The 27589-nt window shown below is 41.8% G+C and overlaps 1 protein-coding gene across 1 annotated transcript in view; it reads left to right on the top strand.

Annotated features, from left to right (window-relative positions):
* Nucleotides 1–27589, top strand: part of CGRRF1 (cell growth regulator with ring finger domain 1) — a 1085659-nt gene that overhangs the window by 1045014 nt on the left and 13056 nt on the right. The window contains exons 2-3 of the mRNA XM_050798274.1: nt 12202–12491; nt 25009–25148. Coding sequence (XP_050654231.1) covers nt 12388–12491; nt 25009–25148 — 244 coding nt within the window. The 5' untranslated portion in view covers nt 12202–12387. The remainder of the gene's footprint in view (nt 1–12201; nt 12492–25008; nt 25149–27589) is intronic.

Here is a 27589-nt window from a genome sequence, read left to right as displayed (position 1 = left end):
TCCAAAAAAAGAAAAAAAGAAAAAAAGAAATAGGTAGGGTACTGGAGAAACTGAAGAGATTGGAGCTGGTAGTCCACTTTCCCTCTAGGAAAGGAGGAAAGGCCTTGCATTTGGCTTCGCACCACCTTCACCATGGTGCTAGAGCAATGGCCTTCAGTAGAAGAGGTAGCCTGATTGGGCATCCTGAGATCACTGCTTCTCAGTAGCCTGCATGTGACGTATGCGAGAATCTACATGTTTACATACTGCCCCTGTAAGTAACACTGGAGATGGTGAGCAGTCTGGTGAACTAGTAGAGCTAAGGAGCCATAGCTTATGAGGGTTTTACAACCAGAGGTAAATGGCTGGAACCCTGGATCTCTGCATCGAGGGCTGGCCTGGTACCATAAAAAGCCAGATGAAACCCGCTTCACCTTAGTGAGAACCTACAGGTGTCATGCAGAGCTGAGGTCTCATTTTCCTGACCTCCACCATCAGGTCATATGAACACCTTGTACAATCAGATATTGTCTTGGGAAGAATCATAAGAGAGAGAAGAGACTAAACATTTTCCTAAAGGAGACCAGCTTCCTAAAAGGCACAATTAAACTTGAAGAGTCTAAGATAGTTTTTTTTTTTTTTTTTTTTTTTGAGCCGGAATCTCACTCTATTGGCCAGGCTGGAGAGCAGTTACATAATTTCAGCCCACTGCAATCTCCACCTCCCAGGTTCAAGCAATTCTCCTGCCTCAGCCTCCCAAATAGCTAGGATTACAGGCGCCCGCCATCACGCTGGGCTAATTTTTGTATTTTTAGTAGAGACAGGGTTTTGCCATGTTGGCCAGGCTGGTCTCGAACTCCTGACCTCAGTTCTCTGCCCGCCTTGGCCTCCCAAAGTGCTGGGATTACAGATGTGAGCCACCATGCTAGGCGTAAGATACTTTTTATTGATAAATTTAAGCTCACATTGTCTTCTCTTTTTACCACATCTAATAGTAGGGTGGGGCTTCTTTCTTTTACTTCTTTTTTGAGACAGGGTCTTGCTTTGCTTTTTTTTTTTTCTTCTTTTTGAGACAGCATCTTGCTCTGTCACTCAGGCTGGAGTGTAGCAGCACAATCATGGCTCACTGCAGCCTCAACCTCCCTTGCTCAAGCAATCCTCCTGCCTCACCCAGTTAACTTTTTAATTTTTTTTTTTTTTTTTTGAGACGGAGTCTCGCTCTGTCGCCCGGGCTGGAGTGCAGTGGCCGGATCTCAGCTCACTGCAAGCTCCGCCTCCCGGGTTTACGCCATTCTCCTGCCTCAGCCTCCCAAGTAACTGGGACTACAGGCTTTTTAATTTTTTGTAGAGACAGGGTCCCACTATGTTGCTCACGCTGATCTCAATTCCTGGGCTCAAGCCATCTCCCTGCCTTGATCTCCCAAAGTGCTGGCATTACAGGCATGAGCCACCATGCTGGGTCTAGAGTGGGGTTTCAAGCTAAATTAGATCAGTTATAGATAACAAAGAACAGCCATTCTTCCTGTTCATCTGAGTCAAACTTTAAAAAAAAAAACACAAAAAAACAACCTAATATAGATACTTTGTGCTTCCAAGTAATCTCATGGAGAAAAGCTTATTTCATTTATTAATTCGGTAATGTGACTACCCAACATATGCTAGGTACCGGTGGCACAAACATCAATTAGGTGTCATTCCTGTGCTCATAGAGCTGGGTACCTAGCAGGCTAAATACACTAATGAGCAGATGCTCACCCAGAAATAAGAGGGCTCCCATACAGTTATATACTGGGTCCTTTGGGAGAGGCATCTCCCCAAGGGTTTGGAAGCATCCAGGAAGGCTTGCTGGAGAAGGGAGCTTCAGAACTGAGTCCTTAAAGGTAACTAAAAGGTAGCCAGGAGAAGGAAGGGGAGGAAAGAAGAAGGGCTTTCCAGACATGGGAAGAAATATGCATGGCCAATTCTGGGATCCACAAATGGCTTAATTCACTAAGTTAAAGATTGGTGTCCTCTTCCCATCCCCACCCCCCAAATTTTAACTTCTCTGAAGTCAGGATGCACCTAAAAATCCATCTTAAAATGTTTAATCTTGGTGATAAAGTAAAGATGCAGCTTAAAATATCCTAGTGTGAATGAAGTTTATTTAAGTTTGGGGGCCCCTCATTTGCCTGGGGCCTTTCCAAGGCCTTATGCTTAATTTTGTAATTGTAATTTTATGTTCACCTTCTTGGAATGGGTCCCCCAAATGGTATGAGTTTCAGGCCTTGAAAATCTACATCTGCAATATCTCTAGTGTTTTAGAAGACTGGTAATTCAGTTGGGCTAAAGTTAGTGTTTGTAATAAGGAGGAGAGGATGCAGGAAGGGGAACAAGGATGAATGGTGAGAGACTGGAGATTTAGAATCCAGTTTTAGTGAAAGATAGACATCCATTGGGACATCTTGGGAAAGAAGCCAGAAACCTCAACTCCTGCCTCTATCCCATATGCCATGTCCAATCAAGCATGAAATCTTATATACTTCTATGACAGAGACTCCTATTTCCCTTTTAAATTTTTTCCTCCATCTATCAGTAATAGGACTCTCTAGTGTAGCCACGCACATGACCATCTTGAACAAAGACTGTGTTTTCCAGCCTCGCTTGCAGTTAAATGCGGGCAAGATGTGGAGTTCGGATATACGGTGTGTCCCTAGAGTATCATCCTTAAATGGAAATGGTGTCTTATTTTCCCTCCCCTTCCACCTCCCTGCTAACAGGAATATGAACCTGATGGCTGGAGCTGGAGCAGCCATCTTGGATCATGAGGTGATCTTAGGAATGGGAGCTGCGCTTAGTAGAGCAAAATAGAAGCCTGGGTCCCTTGCACTGTGGAGCACTATACTGGCCCTGTATTGCCTACTTGTGGACTTTCACTTGAGAGAGAAACACACTTTTATCTTCATTAAGATACTATTATTGTTTTCTGTAACTCACAAATGAAACCATTTCTAATTAATAATTCACTTTGCTGCAAGTCCTGATGACTTTGCCAATCAGAGTTAGTAATATTTCTTGCCTGACCTTTTGAAAGAATCTATTAATTGATGTCCCTATATTCACTCATATCTGCCTCAGCCTCTTTCCAATTAGTTTTTTATACAATAGCCAAAGTGATTGCTACAAAATGCAAATAAATTGCCACACATGAACCCTTCAATCTTGTCACTGGATTCTCATTGTTCTTAGTATAAATTTATGTAGTCAAAATGGCATGACTCCTGTATGGTCTGGGCCCTACCTATCTCTCCATCTTCATCACATACCCTGTTCCTTCTCACTCACTATGCTTTAGCCATACTAGTCTTTCAGTTTCTCACCTCAGGACCTTTGCATGTGCTGCAGCTTTTGCCCTAAATGCTCTTCCTCCCCTCCTGTTCCTTTGCCTCTCTCCATCAGACCTCATCTCAACTATCTGTTCTTCAGGGAAGGTTTCCTTGTTCTACATTACATCCTCCTCATTCTCCCCATTATATGCTCTCAGAGCTCCATATTTCTCTCTCTCTCTCTCTGAGACAGAGTCTCACTCTGTCGCCCAGGCTGGAGTGCAGTGGTGCAGCGAGTCTCAGCTCACTCCAACCTCCACCTCCCAGGTTCAAGCAGTTCTCGAGCCTCAGCCACCCAAGTAGTTGTAACTACAGGTGTGCACCACCACACCCAGCTAATTTTTGTATTTTTAGTAGAGACAGGGTTTTGCCATGTTCCCCAGGCTGGTCTCGAACTCCGGCTTCAAGTGATCAGCCTGCCTCAGTGTCGCAAAGTGCTGGGATTACTGGCGTGAGCCATCATGCCTGGCTGCCTATGTTTCTCTTTTAAAAAACACTTGTCATAATTCTGTCTTTATATTTTGTTCACGATTCTTTGCTTAACATTTATCTCTTCCCTCAGATACTAAGCTCCATAAAAACAGGGATATGTCATTTTCTGATTATTATTGTATCCCTAATTGTATTCTAGAGTGTCTGGCACATATCTGACACTCAAACATTTTCTGAGTAAATGAGGGAAAATTAGAAGTTGAGTCATGAAGAAGCAAGTATACCAAACAAGGACCTTGGGAACTTTGTCCTCAAGGAAATAAAACATGACAGTCAGGGGTTTTGGGAATGGAGTAAAGTACATGCTGTGGAAAAATCATTTTTGTGTATCACTGTGAAGAATACATTGGAAAATCTATGCTGGAACTAGAGAGACAAATTTCAGTGGCCATAGCAGATAGCCCAGTGGGAAATGATAAAGACTCTAGTTAAGTTTGTATTAGGTCTTGTTCTTTTTGAGAATTATTCAAAGTAAATCAGTTTGGGTCTCAGTTTTCTCCACAGAGGGTTTGGGATTTGGCTTTCATGTATTGGTTAGTGAATTATCCCTACTCATCATCCCAATATGTTGCTATATTTCCTGTTCTTGTCTTTGTAGATTTATGTTTTTAATCTCTTTACTGTAGTTTTAGTGGACTTGAGGAGGAAGAAAAATTAAATGTATGTGTTTAATGCCACTTTAACTTGGAAATTCCTACATTTTCATTTCATTATAAAAACTTTGGGTATTTTTCTTCATTGTTATCATAAAACTACCTTTCAGATTGGCCAATATTTTTGTTACGTGATAATATCAAATGATGGCAAAACTGTGGATGAAAGAGTGGAATACAAATTGGTACATTTCTGGAGAGCAGTATCTCTACAAAGTCTTTAAAACACACATTTTTTTTTTTTTTTTAACCATAGTTCTGTGTCCAGAATTGGTTCTTTCCGGTGGGTTCTTGGTCTCAATGACTTCAAGAATGAAGCCGCGGACCCTTGTGGTGTTACAGTTCTAAAAGATGGTGTGTCTGGCGTTTGTTCCTTCAGATGTTCAGATGCATCCAGAGTTTCTTCATTCTGATGGGGGTTCATGGTCTTGCTGACTTCAGGAGTGAAGCCACAGACCTTCGCAGTTAGTGTTACAGCTCTTAAAGGTGGCGTGTCTGGAGTTGTTTGTTCCTCCCGGTGGGTTCATGGTCTCACTGACTTCAGGAATGAATCTGCAGACCCTCACTGTGAATGTTACAGCTCATAAAGGTAGTACAGACACAAAAAGTGAGCAGCTGCAAGATTTACTGTGAAGAGCAAAAGAACAAAGCCTCCACAGTGTGGAAGGGGACAAGAGCAGGTTGTCGCTGCTGGCTTGGGTGGTCAGCTTTTATTCCCTTATTTGGCCCCGCCCACATCCTGCCGATTGGTCCATTTTACAGAGTGCCGATTGGTATGTTTACAAACCTTTAGCTAGACACAGAGTGCTGATTGGTACGTTTACAATCCTCTAGCTAGACAGCAAAGTTCTCCAAGTCCCCACCCGACCCAGAAGTCCAGCCTGCTTCACCTCTCAATCCCCCCTCTAAACAGGACAACCCAACTGCTGTTAGGAATTGGGCAATGACTGCTCTAGCTACATCCTGCTGGATGGGGTGAAAAAGGGCCACTGCTGTTATAGTGTCCTCCAGAGGGGAACTCTTTAGGCCAGTGAAAGGGCCAGCGGGTGGGTCCAGGGGTCCTCGGTAGAAGTTGTTAGTTGAGCTCATTTGGGGTTCCATTTGTAAGACCATCTGTAGCTTGATGGCCTCGATTCTAGAATAAACAAATTTGACAAGGAGGTTAAAAATACAGGGCCCAAAGGTGAGTAATAGCAAAATGGCTGTTACGGGACTTAGAAAGGGGAGAAGCCATGTTGCCCAACTCCAGAGGTTTGTATAAGAGTTTGAAAGGCGTTGTCTGATTTCAGAAGGCTTTTCCTGTAAATGCTGGGCGGCATCTCGTACTATCCCTGACTGGTTAGTGTAAAAGCAACCTTCTTCCCCTAAGAAGGTGCAAAATCCTCCTTTTTCAGCAGTGAGGAGGTCTAGGCCTAGGTGGTTTTGGAGAGTCACTCCTTCCAAAGAGTCTATGTTACTATCCTTACTGGATACATTTTGTTATTTCTTGCAAACTGAGAAACCCTTTGAGAGTGTGTGGTAGTGTGATAATATATGTTACACTGTTAACTTTTAGCAAACTTTACTTTAGTTGAAAACCTTGTAAGTTTGGGATTTTAATTTTTCTTTGCTATTAATAAAACTTCATTCAGTACATATTAACTTAGAATTGGTATAGATGGCTCCTTCCTGATTCTGTAAGTACTTTAAGATTTGGCTGAGTGCAAACAACTCCCACATTTGAGCAGACCAATTATTAGGCAATTTTCCTAACTGCTTCTACAAGTGTTCCCTTATCACTTACTAAATATCCATTGTGTCTTGTTTTTTTTTCTCCTTAATCGCCTAGGAGGAAGCATCTATCGTCCTGTCCTGAAGGGAGTTCCTCCTAGAAGTGGTCAAACCTTTATATGGTAATTAAGATTTAGATCCCCTGTTAGGAAACATGCTGGGTTAAGGATTTTTGGTAAGAAGGCTATGGGTTGTCAGTGGCCTCAGTGCTTCTGGGCTATGCCCTTGTTCACACTGACAAGGGGGTATTGGAGTGTTATAGGGTCATGTAGAAGATCTTCAATTATCAATTATAGGTTTTAAATTTACCCTGGCTTTTAAGGGAATAGGGTATACTTTTTTCTTTACTACTTCCATCTCTTTCTCTGACTTCTTTGCCTCCCTCTTTCTGACTCCCTCTTTGTCTCTGTCTCTTTCCTTTCTGCTGGTCTTTCCCTGCCTCTGCTAGCTGCTTATGCTGCTGTTCTCCCCTCTCCTTCCCCTTTCTGATGGCTTTGGCAGTGTAAGACTGCCACCTCTTTGGGTTTTTGCACCGAGTGCAATAACTCCGTGATTTCCTTGTGGTATTTAGTGGGGGTTCCCCCAGAGGTTAGGAACTCCCTTTCTTTCCATACTGCAGCATGGGCACGTAGGACAAGATAAGCATACTTGCTATCTGTACACACATTTATTCTTTTTCCTTTTCCCAGTTCTAAGGCTTGGGTAAGCACCACTAATTCTGGTAACTGGGCACTTGGCCCTGGGGAAAGAAGCTTACTTTGAAGTACGGTTACATCACTAACTACGGCATAACCTGCCCTTTATATCCCATTCTCCACAAATCAACTTCCATCGGTAGATAGGTTAAGGTCAGGATTAGCTAAGGGGACTTCTAAGAGATCATCTCAAGTGGCATAAGTCTGCTATAATTTGTTGGCAGACATGCTTGATTGGTTCCCCATCCTCTGGGAGAAAAGTGGCAGGGTTGAGGGCCATGCACATGCGTATTTGAAGCACCAGTCCCCTAAACTTCCTTTGGCACCTAGTATGCCATTTACATCATGAGTAGTCCAGAGATCGAGATCATTTCCTTGTACTATTTTGATCGCCTCTGACAGTAAGACGGACACTGTCGCAACTACCCTTAAACAGTGAGGCCAGCCTTTTGCTACCACATCAGTTTCCTTGCTTATGTATGCCACTGGTTGTGGGGTTGTCCTGCGAGTCTGAGTAAGGACTCCAAGAGCTATCCCTGCTCTCTGTGACATACAAAGAAAAGTTTCATCCTATGGGAAGGCTTAAGGCCAGAGCTTGAGTTTGTTCCCTCCAGTGCCCAGACTTCACGGTTGATTCCCTCTTCCAGTAGGGGACAACAAATGGGTAACTTGTTCCCCATATTCATGTAGATAATAGCTCAAGCTTTGGCTAATATGTCCCTCCCTAATAAGGGTGTGGGACTTTCAGGCATAACAAGAAAGGCATGTGGAAAGAGCAAAGTCTCCCAATTACAACTGAGGTGGTGGGAGAAATACCTGGTTACAGGCTGTCCCAGGATTCCTCAGATGGTAATAGACCTTGAGGACAGTCGTCCGGGACAGGAGATTAACACTGAGAGGGCCGCGCCAGTGTCCAGGAGGAAGTCAATTTCCTGGCCTTCAATGGTTAAACGTACTCGGGGCTCAGTGAGGGTGATGACATGAGCTGGCGCTTGCCCCGGGCACCCTCAGTCCTGTTGTTGGATCATCTGGTTGGGGGTTTCTGACCCAGAGAACCATTGCACTGTAGGGCAGTGCACCTTCCAGTGATTGCCTCGGCATAGCAGACATGGACAAGGGGGCAGCTTGTATCTTGTCTTTTTAAAAGTGTCCTTGCAAACCACACTGATAACAAGCCCGACCCGGTGATTGGACTGCTCCATTTTCTGTCCTCTCTGAACCACCAAGGTTTGTTCGTCTGAGCGCCATGACTAAGGCTGCGGCCTTTTACTGATCTTGCCTTTCCTTTTGGGCCTGTTCCTCTTGGTCCCTATTATAGAACACCGAGGTTGCTAGGTTTAATAATGCCTCCAGATTTTGTTCAGGGCCCAGGGCTTGCTTTTGGAGCTTTCTCCTGATATCTGCGGCTGCTTGGGTAATAAACTTATCTTTTAGGATCAATTGACCCTCTAGTGAGTTGGGTGACAGGGGAGTATGTTTTCTTAAGGCCTCCCATAGCTGCTCAAGGAAGGCAGAAGGATTTTCTTCCTTTCCCTGAGTTATGACAGATATCATTGAATAATTCATGGGCTTTTTCCTAATTCTCCTTAGTCCTTCTAGAACACAGGTTAACAGACGTTTACGACTCCAGTCCCCATGATCTGAGTTGAGGTCCCAGTGGGTATCCATACTGGGGACGGCTTGCTGACTGGTAGGGAATTTATCCCTTTCTTCAGCTGTCATTCTGTCATTTACTTAAGACACCAGGTATCTCCAAACTCTCGGGCTGCAGCTAAAACCACATTCTTTTCATTAAAGGCCAGGGTTTGACTTAACAATAGCATGACATCTCTCCAAGTGAGATCGAAGGTTTGCCCTAGACCCTGCAGGACATCTATGTACCTATCAGGATCATCTGAAAACTTCCCCAGGTCTGCCTTGATCTGCTTTAAATCAGAGAGGGAGAAAGGGACACGTACCGGGTTGGGCCAAATTCCCCTGCCCCTACAGCTTGAAGGGGACATAACCGATAGCGGGGGGGTTTTTGTGGTCCTTTGGAGATTTTTTTGCTTATTTCCTTGTGGGTGGGGGAGACTAGAGGAGGCTTATCATTAACAGGAATGAGAGCTATAGAGATGCTAGGATATGGGGGTAAGCTGAGAGGTCCTCCTGTGGGATGTAAATTGCAAGCTTTGCATAGCTGTGTTCTCCTTCAATGAAAAGAAAGTTTGGACATAAGGTATTTCACTCCATTTGCCTTCCTTCTTACAGAAAAGGTCAAGCTGCAGGATAGTATTGTAATTTATACTTCCCTCATATGGCCATTTTTCCCCATCAGAGAAAGAATATTGGGGCCAAGCCGTAGTGCAGAAAAAAAAACGAGCCGCCTTTTTTTTTCGGGGTTTTTGGGTCATATTGGTCCCAGTGGCTTAGGATGCATTTCAAGGGTGCACCTGTTGATGCCTGAGTGTTTCCCATCTGAAAGACAAAACCGCCTGTGGTTTTGCTTTGTTTATTTCTTCCCCTGCCCAAGAACCCTAGACCACAAGGAGGACCAAGAAAAACCGCATTTAGTGGCCCTTACCAACGCATTCTCGAAAACCTGTTAGAGTCCTAAGCATTCTCCTGTTAGTATTGGGACTTTACCCCTGTCCTATAAAGATGTTATGCCCCAAAAATGAAGTGGAGGGCCATACCCTGAGGGAGGGAAGGAATCTCTGATGTTGGAAGAGTGATGCCTTTTGTCCTCACTTATATGAATACGAAGTATACAATTTTTGAGGCTCCCCATATCCTAGCTTTAGGAATAGCTTTTGTTAGGCCTGCTTGTCTGAGGAGGGATCCTAAAATTCCAGATAGTCCCACCTACAATGGGGCTTTGGGCAAAAATTATGTCTTTCTGATTGGCAAGCCTGGGTGCCTAAAGAAGGTAACAGAGTCCTGAAGTTTATACTAGAAATCATTCTTATAGGAGAAACTAGAAAATCACCAGAGACAGGGAATGGTTTTTAGAAGCAGGACTAGCCTTGGAGAAGAGGCAATGCGAAGTTTGTCTGACAGGCATTAGGACCCACGAGGCAAGGGTCAGGATAGATACGATAGATGGGCCAGTCTGGATTGGGCAACATGACTTTCAGAGTTCTGCTCATGGTCACAGGGGTAGTTAGAGAGCCCTTTCCCATAATGCCTGATACCCATGTCTTTAGTACCACGGCCACGCTAGTCGCTTTTAACTGGCCGACAGGTGCCCGGTATTTAGCCCCCGAATTCTAAGGAAAAATAGGACAGAACAGCAAGCGAAAGCGGTCCGATGGTGCTCACGACTTAGTGATGGTCGATAGTCCTTTTGTGGTCGCCAAAATGTGTCCAGAATTGGTTCCCTCCAGTGGGTTCTTGGTCTCACTGAATTCAAGAATGAAGCCGCAGACCCTTGCAGTATTACAGCTCTTAAAGATGGTGTGTCCGGCGTTTGTTCCTTCAGATGTTCAGATGTGTCCAGAGTTTCTTCCTTCCGGTGGGTTCGTGGTCTCGCTGACTTCAGGAATGAAGTGGCAGATCTTCGCAGTAAGTGTTACAGCTCTTAAAGGTGGCACATCCAGAGTTGTTTTTTCCTCCTGGTGGGTTCATGGTCTTATTAACTGAAGCCGCAGACCCTTGCTGTGAGTGTTACAGCTCATAAAGGTAATGCAGACCCAAAGACTGAGGAGCAGCAAGATTCATTGTGAAGAATGAAAGAACACAGCTCCCACAGCACAGAAGAGAACCTAAACCGGTTGCCACTGCTGGCGCCTGTGGCTAGCTTTTAGTCCCTTATTTGGCCCCGCCCACATCCTGCTGATTGGTCCATTTTAAAGAGCACTGATTGGTCCATTTTACAGAGTGCTGATTGGTGCATTTTTACAGAGTGCTGATTGGTGCATTTACAAACCTTTAGCTAGACAAAGAGTGCTGATTGGTGCATTTAAATTCTCTAGCTAGACAGAAAACTTCTCCAAGTCCCCACCTGACTTAGAGGCCCCCCCTGCTTCACCTCTCAGTTCCACCTCTAGTAATTTATCTTAAGGAAATACTTTAGCTGTAACGATGTTCACTGCAGTGTTACTTATAGCAATGAAAAAATTGTCTAACAATTGAAGGCTGATTAAACTATACACTTTCACAAATCCAATATGTAGTAATTAAAAATTGTATTGTAGAAGCAAAATTCTCAAACAGTGCTGCTCCAGAGAATATGTGGTCATTTGCCAAGGAATATGTGAGGCCATAGGACAAACTTAGTTCATCTTTCTCAAGCACGAATTTTATTGGTGATTTGGGAGTGTGACAGAGGCTACTAGTTACCTGTCCCAATGTCCATTCTCTTTCTTCCTCAGTAACAAAACTCTTTATTTGTAGCAGGGTGTGTTGCTGCTCACGAATAATAAGACTACATATCCCCATTCTCCAATGTAGCTAGATGTGGCTTTAGGATTAAATGCAAACCAATGAGGTGTCAATGAAGTGTTATGAAAGACTTTCAGGGAGGCCACCTTGATGGAGCTTACTCACAGGGCTGAAACAAGGGAGTGACCTTTTAGCTACTTTCTGTACTTTTTAAAAAGCTTCTGTGCGGTTAAAAAAGTTTTTTAAAAATTATTCTTAAAGTGGAAACAAATATAGGTTCAAATGTTTGGCTAATTCTAATTTGAGGAGTACAAGAAAAGGAGAAAAAGAGGGGGATATGGGAGGAAGCGGATGCTTTATTTCTAAGAGAATTTTGGATAAGCAATGCTGATTTTCCTCTAAGATTAAGTCCAATCTGAAAAGGCTGACAAGTCTCGTATAAATTGCTTGTGGTAGAGACTCCTTCTTTTGTGTTTTCACTGTACCTATGGTTATTTCATTTTGTGCAACCCAAGATGCCCTCCCTTCTCCTTCTCCTCCTCTTCCTCCTCCACTTCCTCCCAAATTTGCCTACTATATAATAGGCAGGGTTTCAGGATTTAGAAACGGCGCAGGTAGATTTCAGACTGCGCCTCTCTCTGACATCAGAAAACCTACATTGCCTAAGGCTGGGACAGAGTTTGCCCCAAAGTCTACTTAGAATTTGCCGGCGGAACAGCAATGACCACTGGGCCCTAGGATGCCCGCTGGGTACCAATCGTGGGAGTCAGGAGCGGTGCGAGTCGGGACCCCCACCCCCGGTCTGCGTAGCCAATAGCTCGGGACAGGAGCGGGAGGGGCGTGGCGTGTCATGCAGGCGGTGCCGTGATTGGCACGCCGGCTCCCGCTGCCGGCGAGGGTGCCCTAAAGTCTAGCTTGCGACAACCCCAGGCGAGTGCGGACCTACAAAGTTTGTCCGCTTCGGCGCACCGTAGTGGCTTTTACCCTGGCCGGGCGGGCTGGGCTCAGCCGGGCTGGGCTGGGCTGGCCTGGGCTACGCGGCTTGAGCCTGGCTCTGTCCAGAGCGAGACCCTGATGGCTGCGGTGTTTCTGGTAACGCTTTATGAATACTCGCCGCTTTTCTACATCGCGGTGGTCTTTACCTGCTTCGTCGTGACCACCGGTCTGGTATTGGGATGGTAAGTGTCCCAGGGGTGAGAGACGAAGGGGCGAACACCCCGGGAGTGGGGTCGCGACAACCTGCAGGGGGCACAGGAGCCGGAGGCCACGGGCCGGAGGACGTCGGGGATTCGGTGTCCCCGGGTGCCTAGGACTCCGACTTTCTCTGGAAGGAAAACAAAGTGGACTCTGCACCTGCGTCACTGCCCTGCATCACCGTGTGGTCCGCGTCGCTGGGGCATCTTGGGGTGGTACCGCATTGGGGTGTTTTACTCAGCTTTGTTTCTAGGCGATAAAGCAGCCAGGAAGGGCTGGGGCCTGGTGTTGAGAGAAAGTGCTTCTCTAGTAGGCTTCTGTCCTGGATTCGGGCCTACTGTGTGTCCAGGATGAGTCAGTCACCTGTGCTACAGTGCACAGACTGGATAGTAAGCGAGGTTAATAGTTGTGATTCTGACCTGAATGGAGCCCTTAGTCTCAGATCCTTCAGAGTAACTTGTAACTGAACTGTTACCGTTTGAGAATTTAATGGTTTCTATATACATTCCACACCTTTTGAAGTAATATTTTGTCGATAGAATTGTAAAATCATAATTTTAGAGCTGGAAGAGACCTTAGAAATAAGTTACACCGAAGGTGGACAGTTGCCTTTTGGAGACAAGGAGAATGGTCTGTTAGATAACCGCTGAGCGATTCTTCTAGCCTAGAGGTTCAATTTCTGTCTTGAGGAGATGCTATTGTATCATGTTTAGACAAGCCTTGTAAATAACAGCGAGTCGAAACCGTGTAACTAGCCCACAACAGTTTTCCTAGGCCGCAGCCTCCAAAGTCCCTTTGAGAAGATAATAGTTAGTAATCCCAGCACTTTGGGAGGCCGAGACGGGCGGATCACGAGGTCAGGAGATCGAGACCATCCTGGCTAACACGGTGAAACCCCGTCTCTACTAAAAATAAAAAAATGAGCCGGGCAAGGTGGCGGGCGCCTGTACTCCCAGCTACTCGGGAGGCTGAGGCAGGAGAATGGCGTAAACCCGGAAGGCGGAGCTTGCAGTGAGCCGAGATCACGCCACTGCACTCCAGCTTGGGCTACAGAGCGATACTCCATCTCAAAAAAAAAAAAAAAATTAGTTACAAAAAGATCAAACAGCAGTTCTAAGTGGATAACAGCCATGGTCTGAGGTCAGAGAGGACTCCGTTGAAGAGAGACATGAGCTGGATTTTAGAGAATGATCATCTTGAAAAATAAATGGAGTCAAATGTGTATAGTAGGGAATAAAAGGCATTTCAGAGAAGACAGCATCAACAGAGGGGCAGAGAACATGTTAGTGAATAAAGAAGGCTATGTAAAACGAGTTTTAAAATAGCCTTTGATCACATATACGTGATTGCCTTAAAGAACACGGGCCCGTGTCAGTTTCTGAAAATATATGCCATCTTTAGGAAGTGATCAAAGTTTTAACAGGTCCACACTGCTCCTCACCCTACCAGCAATACAGCATAGAATTCCTTGCCTTGTGTGTGGGTGAGGATGGGAAATACCAGTTCCTTACATGTGGCGGTAAGATTGGAAAACAAAGACCAGTCTTAACACAGTTGGTTATCTTGATCCATCAGATTTCATTGCTAATGTTCATTACACAAAAGTTTGTAATTGGAATTAGGAAGGTGTTGCCCATGTGGAAAAAGCAGTCTTAACACAAGATTTTTAAATGACTATAATGTTAGTGTTACTCTCTTAATGAAGCATAATTTTCCTCCACTAAGGAAAATAGTAACTAGTTGATAATTGCCTTATGTGCTTTAAATTTTATTTTAAATAGGCCAACTAGTTAGATATCTTAGCTATCAGTCTTTAGTATTGGGAAGAGGATAGTCAGGAGCCTCATGTTTGTAGTGGTTAACAGACAGATTTTGGAGTCAGACAGACATAGGTTTAAATCCTGGCTCAGCCAGCTTTAAGACTTGGTTTGAACATTTAATAATTGCCAAATCACCCCATGTAGATAAGACTTTTACAAGAGTGGAAGCCCATGTAATCATAGATCGTTTGGAAGTCTGAGCTAAGCACTGCTAAGGCCACAAGACCATGTAAATACCAGTCACTTCCATCCTCATTTAGGCCTAACCAGTCATCTTGTGCCTAACATAACCCTTTTCTCCATCTGAGTTAGCTTTGCCCATGTAGATAAACTTTTTACTGTGGTTTTTTTTTTTTTTGTGAACTTAAGCCAAGGCCACATATTTATTGACTAGAAATGATGAAAACTTGGACACCATCTAAATCTCTTAAAAACGTCTTTCTAATAGTACCCCATCAGAAGGGTAAACTAGTTAATATGCATGTTTTTCACCCTTGTCATTGTTTTATTTTGTTTTAACCTCCCATAATACCATTCCTACTGTTCATGTGTTTTCTGTCATCTTTTTTTCCTTAGTACTGCTCTTGAGTTTTTCACTGTTTGCTTCCTTCCACTGTTTGCCATGTCCACCTGTACTGTGTGGGAGTGGAGAAAGAACAGGAGCATATGATTATTGAAATCCCAATAGCAATAGCAAAGAAGCATGCAACTAGAAATACAGTATTTTTCTTTCACCGTGTAGTGGTTTCTGTGATCTCTGATAGCTTCTGCCAGGCACTGAGCACAAAGAAGCCCAAAAGTCCATTTACATCCTTTTACAGTTTCAAATAATCAGGGACCATGACTCCAGTAGCTACTCCTGGCATGCTCTTGACTACAGTTTATTAAGCTGTTGACCTCAACTTCATACCACCCTCTGCTTTGTGAATCTAGGGCAGAACTCTAAACTACATTTCTTCTTTGCAAGCTGACTGCCTATGGGGCTTTGCCAACAAGGGAAGGGGGCTGGAAGGCTGGAAGAGGATGAAGGGACTTGCTGCTTCCTGTTGATTCCTTTTCTTGTCTGTCACTTGCCACAATAGTGCCTCACTCTGGCATTAATACTTGGTCCCACTTGTTCCAGTTTATGCTTTCCTACTCTGCTAGAATCAGCCTTATGCACTCCCTTAAAGATACCAGTATCCTTTCCTCAGATCCGAGTCCTGAGCTCCACAGAGTCTCTCCTCCACATTTCTAAACTATAGTAAATTCTCTTTATTCTCTTTTCTCTGTTCCCTTGTCCTAGGAGTGATAGCTGCTTCCTGCTGTTACTACTTCTTATTACATAAGTAGTAACTCAGCGTCCTGTTTTTGCCTTTTCAGTTCTTCAACATATGGTTAACATTTTTCATATGAAAATTTCTCTTGATGTTGATGCTGGCAACTTTAAAAATCAAATCAAATCTCCCTGTTAAAATAATGGATGCATTTTCAGATTCTTGCCTGGACCCTGACTGATAAAGAAATTATCACTAAGAATGGGATCCTGGTGAGAAAGCTTTCAAAGATAGAATTTGGGGGTTGGTTTGGTAATTTCTTTAGCTCTTTGCCAATGGGAAATAATCTAAGTAACCCACAACATGTAGTGGCATCACAATCAAATTAATACATTTGGTTGACTGTGACAAAATTATTTCTGAAGCTGTGTGCTGGAGGACCAAGTGGCTAAAGTGCTTGACTGTTATGGCAGTAATGATGACTACAGGGACTGAGGAAGAAGTGAGATGGGTGCCTCTGTGTTCACTGGAGCACTAACAGAAAGAAAATGTCAAACTCAGATCTTCAAAACATTAGATCGGTCAAATCTTAGAGAATCATAAAGTTTCTGTGGTTCTAAAGCACTTTATTTTGTGTAGCCACAGAAAGACTTGCTAAAAATTGAACACAGTTTTATTTTATTTTTGAGACAGTCTTGCTCTGTCATCTGAGCTGGAGTGCAGTGGCATGATCTTGGCTCACTGCCTATAATCCCAGCACTTTGGGAGGCTGAGGCGGGAGGACTGCTTGAGCCCAGAAGTTCGAGACCAGCCTGGGAAATATGGCAAAACTCGGTCTCTACAAAAAATACAAAAATTAGCTAGGCATGGTGACAGGTGCCTGAACACAGTTTTAACTGCACTAGTAATAAAATTACCTGATCTTTGTCAGTGTCTCATTTAGAATATTGATTGGAAAGAAGTAGAACCCTGAGACTTGGAATGGGGACATCTAGGTAGATGTGGACAGAGCTGAGAATCTTGAAAAAAACTCCAGTCACTCTGAGCCTCCATTGTTGACAGAAGCTGCTTACTTTCCATGTGTGAGAAAATTAGCCTTCTCTTGCTTGAAGATCCTGTAGTAACCTCACCTAGGGCAGTTGCTTTGCAAAGGGCTATCCACACTTAAGACCTGCCTCTATTTTCTTGTCATGAGGCCCAGATCTCTGCATGCTGCCTAGTATAGGGACAAAATCTGATCTGACTGGAAATAGTCTGTCCTTGAAAAGAATTGCAAAATTTTGCTAACTTATATCTGTGGTATCCTGCGGAATATATGTGAGGATGGATTGTAAGCCAGAGAATAGAATGTAACTCTAGATCAGATCATATTTATTGATCTGGGTATATTCTCAAGAAATTCTGCATCTAAAGCGTTAACTCATGCTTGTTTGGTTGATTGAAACTTGGACTCATTGGTGATCTGTATTTTGTAATGTTGAGATTTCTGTTGTTGTTGTTTTTAAACATTTAGGTTCAGAGGTACATGTGAAGGTTTGTTATATAGGTAAACTCGTGTCATGGGTTTGTTGTACAGATTATTTCATCACCCAGGTATTAATCCCAGTACCCAATAGTTATCTTTTCTGCTCCTCTTCCTCCTCCCAACTTCCACCCTCAAGTAGATCCCAGTATCTGTTATTCCCTTCTTTGGGCTCATGAGTTCTCATCATTTAGCTCCCACTTAAAAGTGAGAACATGCCGTATTTGGCCATCTCTTCTAGGAGATGGAACAGAAATGTTTAGTGCCTTCCAATTTCCCTGTGAGTACTGCTTTATCAGCATTCCCCACATTTTGACACGTCTTCATTTTTATTCGGGCCATGATTTAAAATAATTTCCCTTTTGATTTTTTTCTTGACCTCTAAGTTATTTAGAAGTTTGTTATTTAGTTTCCAAATATTTGGAAATTTTAAAAATATCTCTTATTGATTTATAATTTGATTCCATTGTGGTTAGCATACTTTTTATGATTTGACATCTTGTAGATTTATTGAGGGTTGTTTTATAATCCAAATATATTCTCTCTTTTGTAAATGTCCTAGTGCACTTAAAAATAATATATGTTCTGCTATTGTTAGGTGAGATTTTTTTTTTTTTTTGAGATGGAGTCTCGCTCTGTCACCAGGCTAGAGTGCAGTGGCATGATCTCGGCTCACTGCAACCTCCGCCTCCTGGATTCCAGCAATTCTTCTGCCTCAGCCTCCAGAGTAGCTGGGACTACAGGTGCACACCACCACGCCCAACTACTTTTTTTTTTTAATTTTTAGTAGAGATAAGGTTTCATCATGTTGGCCAGGATGGTCTCCATCACTTGACCTCATGATCCGCCCATGGCCTCCTGAAGTGCTGGGATTACAGGTGTGAGTCAACGCGCCCGGCTGGGTGAGATGTTTTATAAGTGTCAAGTCAAATTGGTTGATAGTGTTATTCAAGTTTTTGATGTCCTTAATGATTTTCTATATATTGGAGCTATCAATTATTGAAGTGGTGGGGAGTATTAGAATTTCTGACTATAATTGTGGATTTATCTATTTCTCTTGGCAGTTATATCAGTTTTTGCTTCATATTTTGAAGTTCTGTTAATAGGTTCATAAACATTTAGGATTATTTTGTGTGCATGATGAATTGACCCTTATATCACTCTGAAATGGACCTCTTTAATCCTGGTAATAGTCTTTGCTGAGATCTAGTTTTGTATTAATGTAGCCACTTCAGCTTTCTTTTGATTAGTGTTAGCAGATACATCTTTTTTTCATCCTTTTACTTGTAAACACTTTTTGTCTTTTTATTTAAAGTGGGTTTCTTGTATGCACCATATAGCTAGGTCTTATGTTTTTATCCAATATGATAATCTTTGTCTTTTAACTAGGGAGTTTAAAACATTTACATTTAATGTGATTATTGATATTGTTAGATTTGATTCCACCATCTTGCTATTCGTTTTTTGTTTTGTCTGTTCTTTGTTTCTTTCCCCCCTTTTATTTTGCTAGTCTGTTTTTTGTTTCTTTTTCCCCTTTGTTCAGCCCTCATTTGCATGAGTTAAATAATTTATGTGATTCCATTTTTATCTCCTTTGTTGGTTTATTAGCAATAACTTTTTTTAGTGGTTGCTTTAAAGTTTATTATGTGTCTCTAACTTATCACCATCTGCCTTCAGGTCATATTTTAAAGAGATATAAGAAAAGTGTTATAATTCCTCACGTAGTTACCATTTCACTGCTATTTATTTCTTTGTGTCAATCCAGATTTTTATTTGGTATCATTTTTCTTCCCAAGGCATACTTTAATTTTTCTTGTTGTCCAAGTCTGTTGGTGATGAATTCTTTTAGCTTTTGTTATGTTTGACAAAGTCTTTATTTTGCTTTGGAAAAATATAGGTATAGAATTCTAGATTGACAAGATTTTTTTCCTTTTAGTTCTTTAAAGATATTCTGCCTTCCATTACTTCTTATTAATATTAAAAAGCTGTCATTCTTATCTTTGTTCCTCTATGTGTAGTATATCTTTTTTCCTTTTCTTTGGCTACTGTAGTGTATCTTCTTTCTTTTTCTTAGGATTTTCTCTTTATTACTGGTTTTAAGCAATTTGATTATTATGTGCCTTAGGTAATTTTCTTTGTTTCTTGTGCTTGGAGCTCATTGAGATTCTTGGGTCTGTAGGTTTTCATAGTTTTCAACATGTTGGGGAAGGTTTTGGCCATAATGTGTTCAAATACTTTATCTGTCCTCTGCAAACTTCAGTGATATGTTAAGACTTCAGTTACATGGCTGTCTAAAAGTTGGCTTACTGATGCTTTTTGTTGTTGTTGTTCAGTCTTTTTCCTTTCTGTGTTTCAATTTCAGTACTTTTTATTATGTTGTCTTCAAGATTACTAATATTTTAGTGTGCATTATCTAATCTGCTGTTAATCTCATCCACTATATTTTTAATCTAAAACATTATCTTTTTCATCTCTAAATATTGATTTAGGCCTTTTAAATATCTTCCATGCCTCTATATCGTATGTGCAGTCATTACTTTTCTTCTGAAACATATGGAATATAGTTCTAGGAGCTATTTTTATATCCTTGTCTACTAATTCAAGTATCTGTATGATTTCTGGATCTATTTCTATAGAGTTTTGCTCCTCATTGTGGGTAATATTTTCCTGCTTCTTTGCATGCCTGGTAATTTTTTTTTATCAGATGCTATACATTTTGAATTTTACCTTACTAGGTACTGGATATTTTTGTATTCCTCTAAATATTCTTGAGCTTTATTCTGGGTCACTGTTAAGTTACTCAGAAATAGTTTAGTCTGTTAGAGGCTTGCTTTTCAGCTTTGTTAGGCAGGACAGAGCAGTCTTAACCAACTCTTTTATAAAATCAGAGTCATCGAAAGTGAATTTTTATTCCATTTGTTAATTTTATTGGTTGTCTCTCAGTGTTAGACTTGTGTGTTTTGAAACTTTAGTTTTCAGCCTAAATTTTAGTGGAAGATTTGTTTTGTTTTGTTATTTTTCTCCCTTTGTTATCACCCTCACTGTTTATCCACTTTACAATTATTATTATTTTTTTTAGTTGAGCATTTTATTTTATTTTATTTTTTCCTTCAACTTTTAAGTTCTGGGGTACATGTGCAGGGTGTGCAGGTTTGTTACATAGGTAAATGTGTGCCATGGTGGTTTGCTGCACAGATCAAACAGTCACCTTGATATTAAGCCCAGCATCCATTAGCTAGTCTTGATGCTCTCCCTCCCCCAACTCCCACCCTGATGGGCCCCAGTCTGTGTTGTTTCCCCTCCATGTGTCCACGTGTTCTCACTGTTCAGCTCCCACTTATAAGTGAGAACATGCAATGTTTGGTTTTCTGTTCTTGCGTTAGTTTGCTGAGGATAACGACTTCCAGCTTCATCCATTCTCCTGCAAAGGACATGACCTTGTTCCTTTTTATGGCTGCATAGTATTCCGTGGTGTTTATGTACCATATTTTCTTTATCCAGTCTACCACTGATGGGCATTTGGATTGATTCCATGTCTTTGCTATTGTGAATAGTGCTGCAATAAATATATGCATGCATGTATCTTTATAATAGAATGATTTATATTCCTTTGGGTATATACTCAGTAATGGGATTGCTGGGTCAAATGGTATTTCTGCCTCTAGATCTTTGAGGAATCGCCATACTGTCTTCCACAATAGTTGAACTAATTTATATTCCCACCAACAGTGCAAAAGTGTTTCTTTTAGGCCAGGTGCAGTGGCTCACGCCTGTAATCCCAGCACTTTGGGAGGCCAAGGCAGGCAGATCACCTGAAGTCGGGAGTTTGAGACCAGCCTGACCAACATGGAGAAACCCAGTCTCTACTAAAAATACAAAAAAAAAATTAGCCAGGCGTGGTGGTGCATGCCTGGAATCCCAGCTACTTGGGAGGCTGAGGCAGGGGAATCACTTGAACCTGAGAGGTGGAGGTTGTGGTGAGCTGAGATCGTGCCATTGCACTCCATCCTGGGCAACAAGAGTGAAACTCAGTCTCAAAAAACAAAAACAAAAAAAGTGTTTATTTTTCTCCACAACTTTGCCAGGATCTGTTGTTTCTGGATTTTTGAAAAATAATCGTCATTCTGACTGGCATGAAATGGTATCTCATTGTGGTTTTGATTTGCATTTCTCTAATGATCAGAGTGATGTTGAGCTGTTTTTCATATGTTTGTTGACTGCATGAATGTCTTCTTTTGAGAAGTGTCTGTTCATGTCCTTTGCCCACTTTTTAATGGGTTTTTTTTTTTTCTTGTAAATTTGTTTAAGTTCCTTATAGACTCTGGATATTAGACCTTTGTCAGATGGATAGATTGCACAAACATTTTATAGTTATTTATACCCAGATTCCTAGACCTCCAGACCAGGACTAGGTTTTTGTTTTTTGTCTTGTTTTGTTTTGTTTTTGAGACAGAGTTTCACTCTTGTTGCCCAGGCTGGAGTACAATGGCGTGATCTTGGCTCACTGCAACCTCTGCCTCCTGGGTTCAAGCGATTCTCCTGCCTCAGCCTCCCAAGTAGCTGGGATTACAGGCATGCACCACCATGCCCGGCTACTTTTTTTGTATTTTTAGTAGAGATGGGGTTTCTCCATGTTGTTCAAGCTGGTCTTGAACTCCCGACCTCAGGTGATCGGCCCATCTTGGCCTCCCAAAGTGTTGGGATTACAGGCGTGAGCTATTGTGCCTGGCCTTTTTTCTTTCTTTGAGACAGAATCTCTCTGTGTGGCCCAGGCTGGAGTGCAGTGGCACAATCTCTGCTTACTGCAGTCTTGACCTCCCAGGCTCAAGCAATCCTTCCACCTCAGCCTCTTACGTAGCTGGGACCACAGGTGTATACCACCATGCCTGGTTAATTTTCTTTCTTTTTTTTTTTTTTTTTGTAGAGATGGGATCTCACTGTTGTTGTCCAGGCTGGTGTCAAACTCCTGGGCTCAAGCATTCCTCCCTCCTCAGCCTCCGAAAATTCTGGGATTATAGGCAGGAGCCAGTGCACCCAGCCTAGGACCAAGTCTTATAACGACAGTTCTGCCTATATTGGTATCGACCTAATCCAGCTCCTGGTTCCAAGTTATAAACCTGGCTCTGGCCCTTGTCTGGAGTAGACAGCCTATGCTGGTCTCCTTAATACATGAAGGCTTTGTTGCCACTGTGTGCTGCCAGACTGAGAACCATGAAACCATGGCATAGCCTTACTTATTACTTTCTTTGCTTTTTTTGGATCCATAAAGGTATTTGTTCCCAGCATTTTATTATAAAAATTTTCAAACATACAGAATACTAGAATTATACGGTGAACACACATGTGCCCATCACTTGGATTCTACCATCAGCATTTTATTGTAATTTCTCCATTACATGTCTGTCCACATTAATCCACTTGTGTATCCACATATTGGTCTATCTTCTTTCATGATGCCCTTCAAAGTAAGCTGTACTCTTCACCTGTAAGTTCTAAAACATTACATATTACTGACTAGAGTTCAGTGTTTGTTTTTGTTTATAGTTTCTTGAAGTAACATTTACATATAAGATATACAAATCTTATTATTTATTTATTTTTTGAGATGGAGTCTCACTCTGTCGCTCAGGCTGGAGTGCAATCGTGTGATCTCAGCTCACTGCAAGCTCTGCCTCCCAGGTTCGCGCCATTCTTCTGCCTCAGCCTCCCAAGTAGCTGGGACTGCAGGCACCCGCCACCACATCCGGCTAATTTTTGTATGTATGTGTATTTTAGAGGTGGGGTTTCAGCATGTTAGCCAGGACGGTCTCGATCTCCTGACCTTGTGATCTGTCCGCCTCGGCCTCCCAAAGTGCTGGGATTACAGGCGTGAGCCACCGCACCTGGCCAATCTTAAGTGTACCATTTACCAAGTGTTACCAAACACATCATCTATACAACTTAAGCCTCTGTCAAGATAGTGAACATTACCATCAATTTTCTTACACTCTTTCCCAGTCAGTCCTACTCCTGTAGTTCCAGAAGCAGCCATTGTTCTTATTTTTACTTCTACCATAAATTTGTTGTGCCTGATCTAGAATTTTATATTAGAGAAGCATACAGCATTTATTCTTTTGTGTAAGGCTTCTTTATGCACAGCACGAGTTTCTGAAATTTATCCATTTGGTTGTAGCAATAAGTGGTTCCTTTTCAGTGCTGAATACTTCTATTCTTTTGTTTAAATATACCACAGTTTGTTTACTCATTTCAGCAGGGTCTTTTTTTTCTTAAAGCGTATGAGACTTAGGTATCTGTGGGGTCTCTTTAGTTTTTCTTTATTTTTTATCTATCACTGATATGTGTTTGGAGAGAAGGGAGTGCATCAAATAGGCCCCTAACTGTGCTGTCTTAAACTAAAGTTTCTTAGTTTAACTGGTGTATATTAATTTTAGATTATTTTATGTAAATTGAGTAAACTAGCTGTTTTTTAATTTTTTTAGGAATCGAATTCAGCCCCTTTCATTTTCCTTTGAATTCTGTTCCATGTGCATTGTCAGAGTTTACATTTTTACATGAAATTTAAAAGTAGAAGATACATAAATGAAGAGCTATAGTTGGTGTTTTGAAAGTTCCATTATCCTGGCTGGGCGTGGTGGCTCATACCTGTAATCCCAGCACTTTGGGAGGCTGAGGCGGGCAGATCACCTGAGGTCAGAAGTTCAAGACCAGCCTGGTCAATATGGCGAAACCCCGTCTCTACTAAAAATACAGAAATTAGCCAGGCTTGATGATGGGCGCCTGTAATCCCAGTTACTTGAGAGGCTGAGGCAGGAGAATCATTTGAATCCGGGAGACAGAGGTTGTAGTGAGCCAACATCGCGCCATTGCACTCCAGCCTAGGCAGTAAGAGTCAAACTCCATCTCAAAAAAAAAAAAAAAAAGTTCTGTTGTCCCATAAGTCATATTAGTCTGCGTTTTTTTTATTTTTATTTTTTAACAGACGGAATCTTGCTCTGTTGCCCAGGCTGCAGTCCAGTATCACGATCTTGGCTCACTGCAACCTCTGCCTCCCGGGTGCAAGCGAGTCTCCTGCCTCAGCTTCCCAAGTAGCTGGGTCTACAGGTCCACGCCACCATGCCCAGCTAATTTTGTATTTTTATTAATGATGGAGTTTCACCATGTTTTGGCCAGGCTGGTCTTGAACTCCTGACCTCAAGTGATCCTCCTGCCTTGGCCTCCCAAAGTGCTGGGATTACAGGCATGAGCCACCACACCCGGCCAATAGTCTGCCTCTTGAGTATATATTTCTTTTTCACATTTAAAAAAAATCAGTAAGTTCATGTGTTTGCTGTTATATTAAGTATAATTTATCTATAATCTCCATTCTCCTTTGTTGTTATCAACCGTATTAACAATAGAACTCTTTGTTTTCAAGAATATGTTGATTCAGCCAGCTGAACAATACATAGTCCGTCCTTGATATCCAAGGGGGATTGATTCTAGGGTCCCCACCCCCATATTCTAGGATGCCTAAGTCCCTTATATAACATTACATAGTATTTACATATAACCTACACACATCCTTCTGTATACTTTAAATTATCTCTAGATTACTTATACCTAATAAAATGTAATACTGTGTAAATAGTGGTTATACTGTATTGCTTTTGAATTTGTATTATTTTTTATTGTTATTTTTTATTCTTCCCCCCGTCCCCAAGTATTTTTGATGTGCAGTTGGTTGATACAGAGGGCCAACTGTTTTGCAGTTCTGTGGGATCTCTAAAATAACATAAATTGAGAAATTTAACCTCTTTTTCTGACACTTAATGCTAAAAGGAATAGCCAATGAAGAACAACAGATTTTACACATAACAAAGTTTCAACATTTGTTAAAATAATTTTATTTTTTACCTTTTTTTAGGTTTGGTTGGGATGTTCCAGTAATTCTGAGAAATTCAGAAGAGACCCAGTTCAGCACAAGAGTTTTCAAAAAGCAAATGAGACAAGTCAAGAATCCTTTTGGCTTAGAGATCACTAATCCATCTTCAGCTTCAATTACAAGTTGGTGGCCATTTTCCAAAGATTTTCTCATTGTTTGCCCTCTTTTTTTAGCCCTTTTATTTTCTTTCTCTATTTCTTTCCCTTCATTAGACTTTTAACAAACATTTGTTGGGCAACTATTTTGTTTCAGGTGCTGTACTGTATATGACAGATATAAAGATAAGATTAGGAAGTTACAAACTTTACTCCTGAAGAATTTATCACCTAGTAAACAGAGGTAGAGGTGTATACAAAGGAGCAGAATGAAGTATTACAGGTGTTAATAGTGAAGTCTGTTAGGACACTATGCCGTTTTTATTGGTGTGTAGTAAAGTGAGAAATGATGTGTTATGTCTAAATACAGCTAATGTAAGGTTGCTAACCTTTTGAAGAACAATTGCCTTTTTTTTTTTTTTTGAGACAGTCTTACTCTGTCATCCAGGCTGGAGTGCAATGGCACAATCTCGGCTCACTATAGCTTCCGCCTCCCAGGTTCAAGCGTTTCTCCTGCCTCAGCCTCCCAAGTCGCTGAGATTACAGGTGTGTGCCACCATGCCTGGCTAATTTTTGTTTTTTTAGTAGAGACTGGGTTTTACCATGTTGACCAGGCTGGTTTCAAACTGCTGACCTCAGATGATCCACCCACCTCAGCCTCCCAAAGTGCTGGGTTTACAGGTGTAAGCCACCGCGCGTGGCCAGAATGATTGTCATTTAATCTGAAACTATGGTATTTTGGTATAAATTATTTTGATACAACATGTTATTTTGTAGATGGTAGGTAATAGATGGCAGTTGTTTGCTTTTGTACTTGCTTAGAAAAATAAGTTGTCTGCAGGACCATATAGGAACCATTAGAATTGTAAAGAAAGAGATGGTTAAATTTGTTAAGGTGAAGAGGCATATTCAGGAAAGCCTTCATAAAAAAGAATATGCTGGGTCTGTCTTATTTTTTTTTCTTCATTCCTCCTTTTTTTTTTTTTTTTTTTTTGAGTAGAATCTTGAAAGATAAGTGTTTACCTCTTGGGTGAGAAGTGGAGTGATACATTAAAGAAACAGTCAGTAGTTATGGCTAAAGCATAGTATGGGACAGGTAAGAGAGGAGTCTAAGAAGACTCAGGTTCTTCCTGTGGGTGCTCCATAGCCAGATCCTTTTACAAAATGAAGAGTACAGAAAGAATAGCTAGTTTCAGAAGAAAGGCAATGAATTCAGTTTTGAACTTTTGGACTTTCAAATTCTTTTGTGACAGTTCAATAGAAATAAAGAGTAGGCAGTTCTAGATACAGTTCTGTAGCTTTTTTTCTGGACCGAGACCCTGTCCCTTCTATACTTGCTTACATTTCAGGTTTCTTGAAAACAAATAAACCAGATCTTTCTCTGCTTTTCGTCCTATTCTAGCTACTGCTGTATTTCTCTTCTTCCCCTCACAGCCAGCTTCTTAGAAGCTGTTTGCATTTGCCTTCTCTTAGCCTGCTTCTTTCTTACCCTTCAGTGCAGTGCAGTGCAGTCTGACTTTTCCCTGTATCCCTTTACTGAAATGGCTTTCTACGACTTCTGCCCTGCACTTTCGACCCCCAGCAGTCATAAAATCCAGTGGGAGTCTTTCAGGGCTGAGTTAATGCTCTCTCTCTAGTATTTTACAGAGTTGACCTTCCTTTGCAATATCCTGCTCCCTTGCGTCTATGGACCATTCTTGTCTATTCATCCTTCCTGCCTCTAACTCTCAGAATCTAATAACTGGTCAGAAGTCAGTTTACTTAGTCAATATAGATCATCAGGCTTAAGTAAATCTTGATTTGTAAGGAAAAATATATGTTGGTTTTTTTGTTTGTTTGTTTTTTGAGACAGGATCTTGCTCTTCCACCCAGGCTGGAATGCAGTAGTCTGATCATAGTTCACTGCAGCCCCAACACCCTGGGCTCAAGTGGTCCTCCTGCCTCAGCCTCCCGAGTAGCTGGGACTACAGGTGTGCATGACCATACCTGGCTAAATTAAAAAAAAAAAATTTTTTTTGAGGGGGAATGGGGTCTTGCTGTGTTACCCAGGCTGGTCTCAAACTCCTGGCCTCAAGCAGTCCTTCTGCCCCAGGCTTACAAAGTGCTGGGATTACAGGCGTGACCCACCGTTCTTGGCCTCAAAAATTACAGAATTTCTTATTCATCCTCTTTAGCTGTAAATACTATTACCCTGTGAATTGATGGAAACTAGGATCTTGGCCACTCCTCTCCCCACTCCATCCCTGTAATAGATAACAGTTCATTCTGACATTTTTCACGTGGGAAAACCAAATTTTAAGATATGACACAGAGAAAACTAATTTGTTTAAAAGATAGTTGGTTGTGCATGCCTGATTACTGATTAAAGTGTACACCCAGCTACCAGCTACTCAAGAGGATGAGGTGGGAGGATCGCTTGAATCCACAAGGTCGAGGTTGCAGTAAGCCGTGATCACACCACTTCACTT

This window comes from Macaca thibetana, chromosome 7, assembly GCF_024542745.1.
Source record: "Macaca thibetana thibetana isolate TM-01 chromosome 7, ASM2454274v1, whole genome shotgun sequence".
Classification (NCBI taxonomy): domain Eukaryota; kingdom Metazoa; phylum Chordata; class Mammalia; order Primates; family Cercopithecidae; genus Macaca; species Macaca thibetana.
Note: the sequence above shows the minus strand (reverse complement) of the source record. Positions and strands in the feature narration are given on the sequence as shown.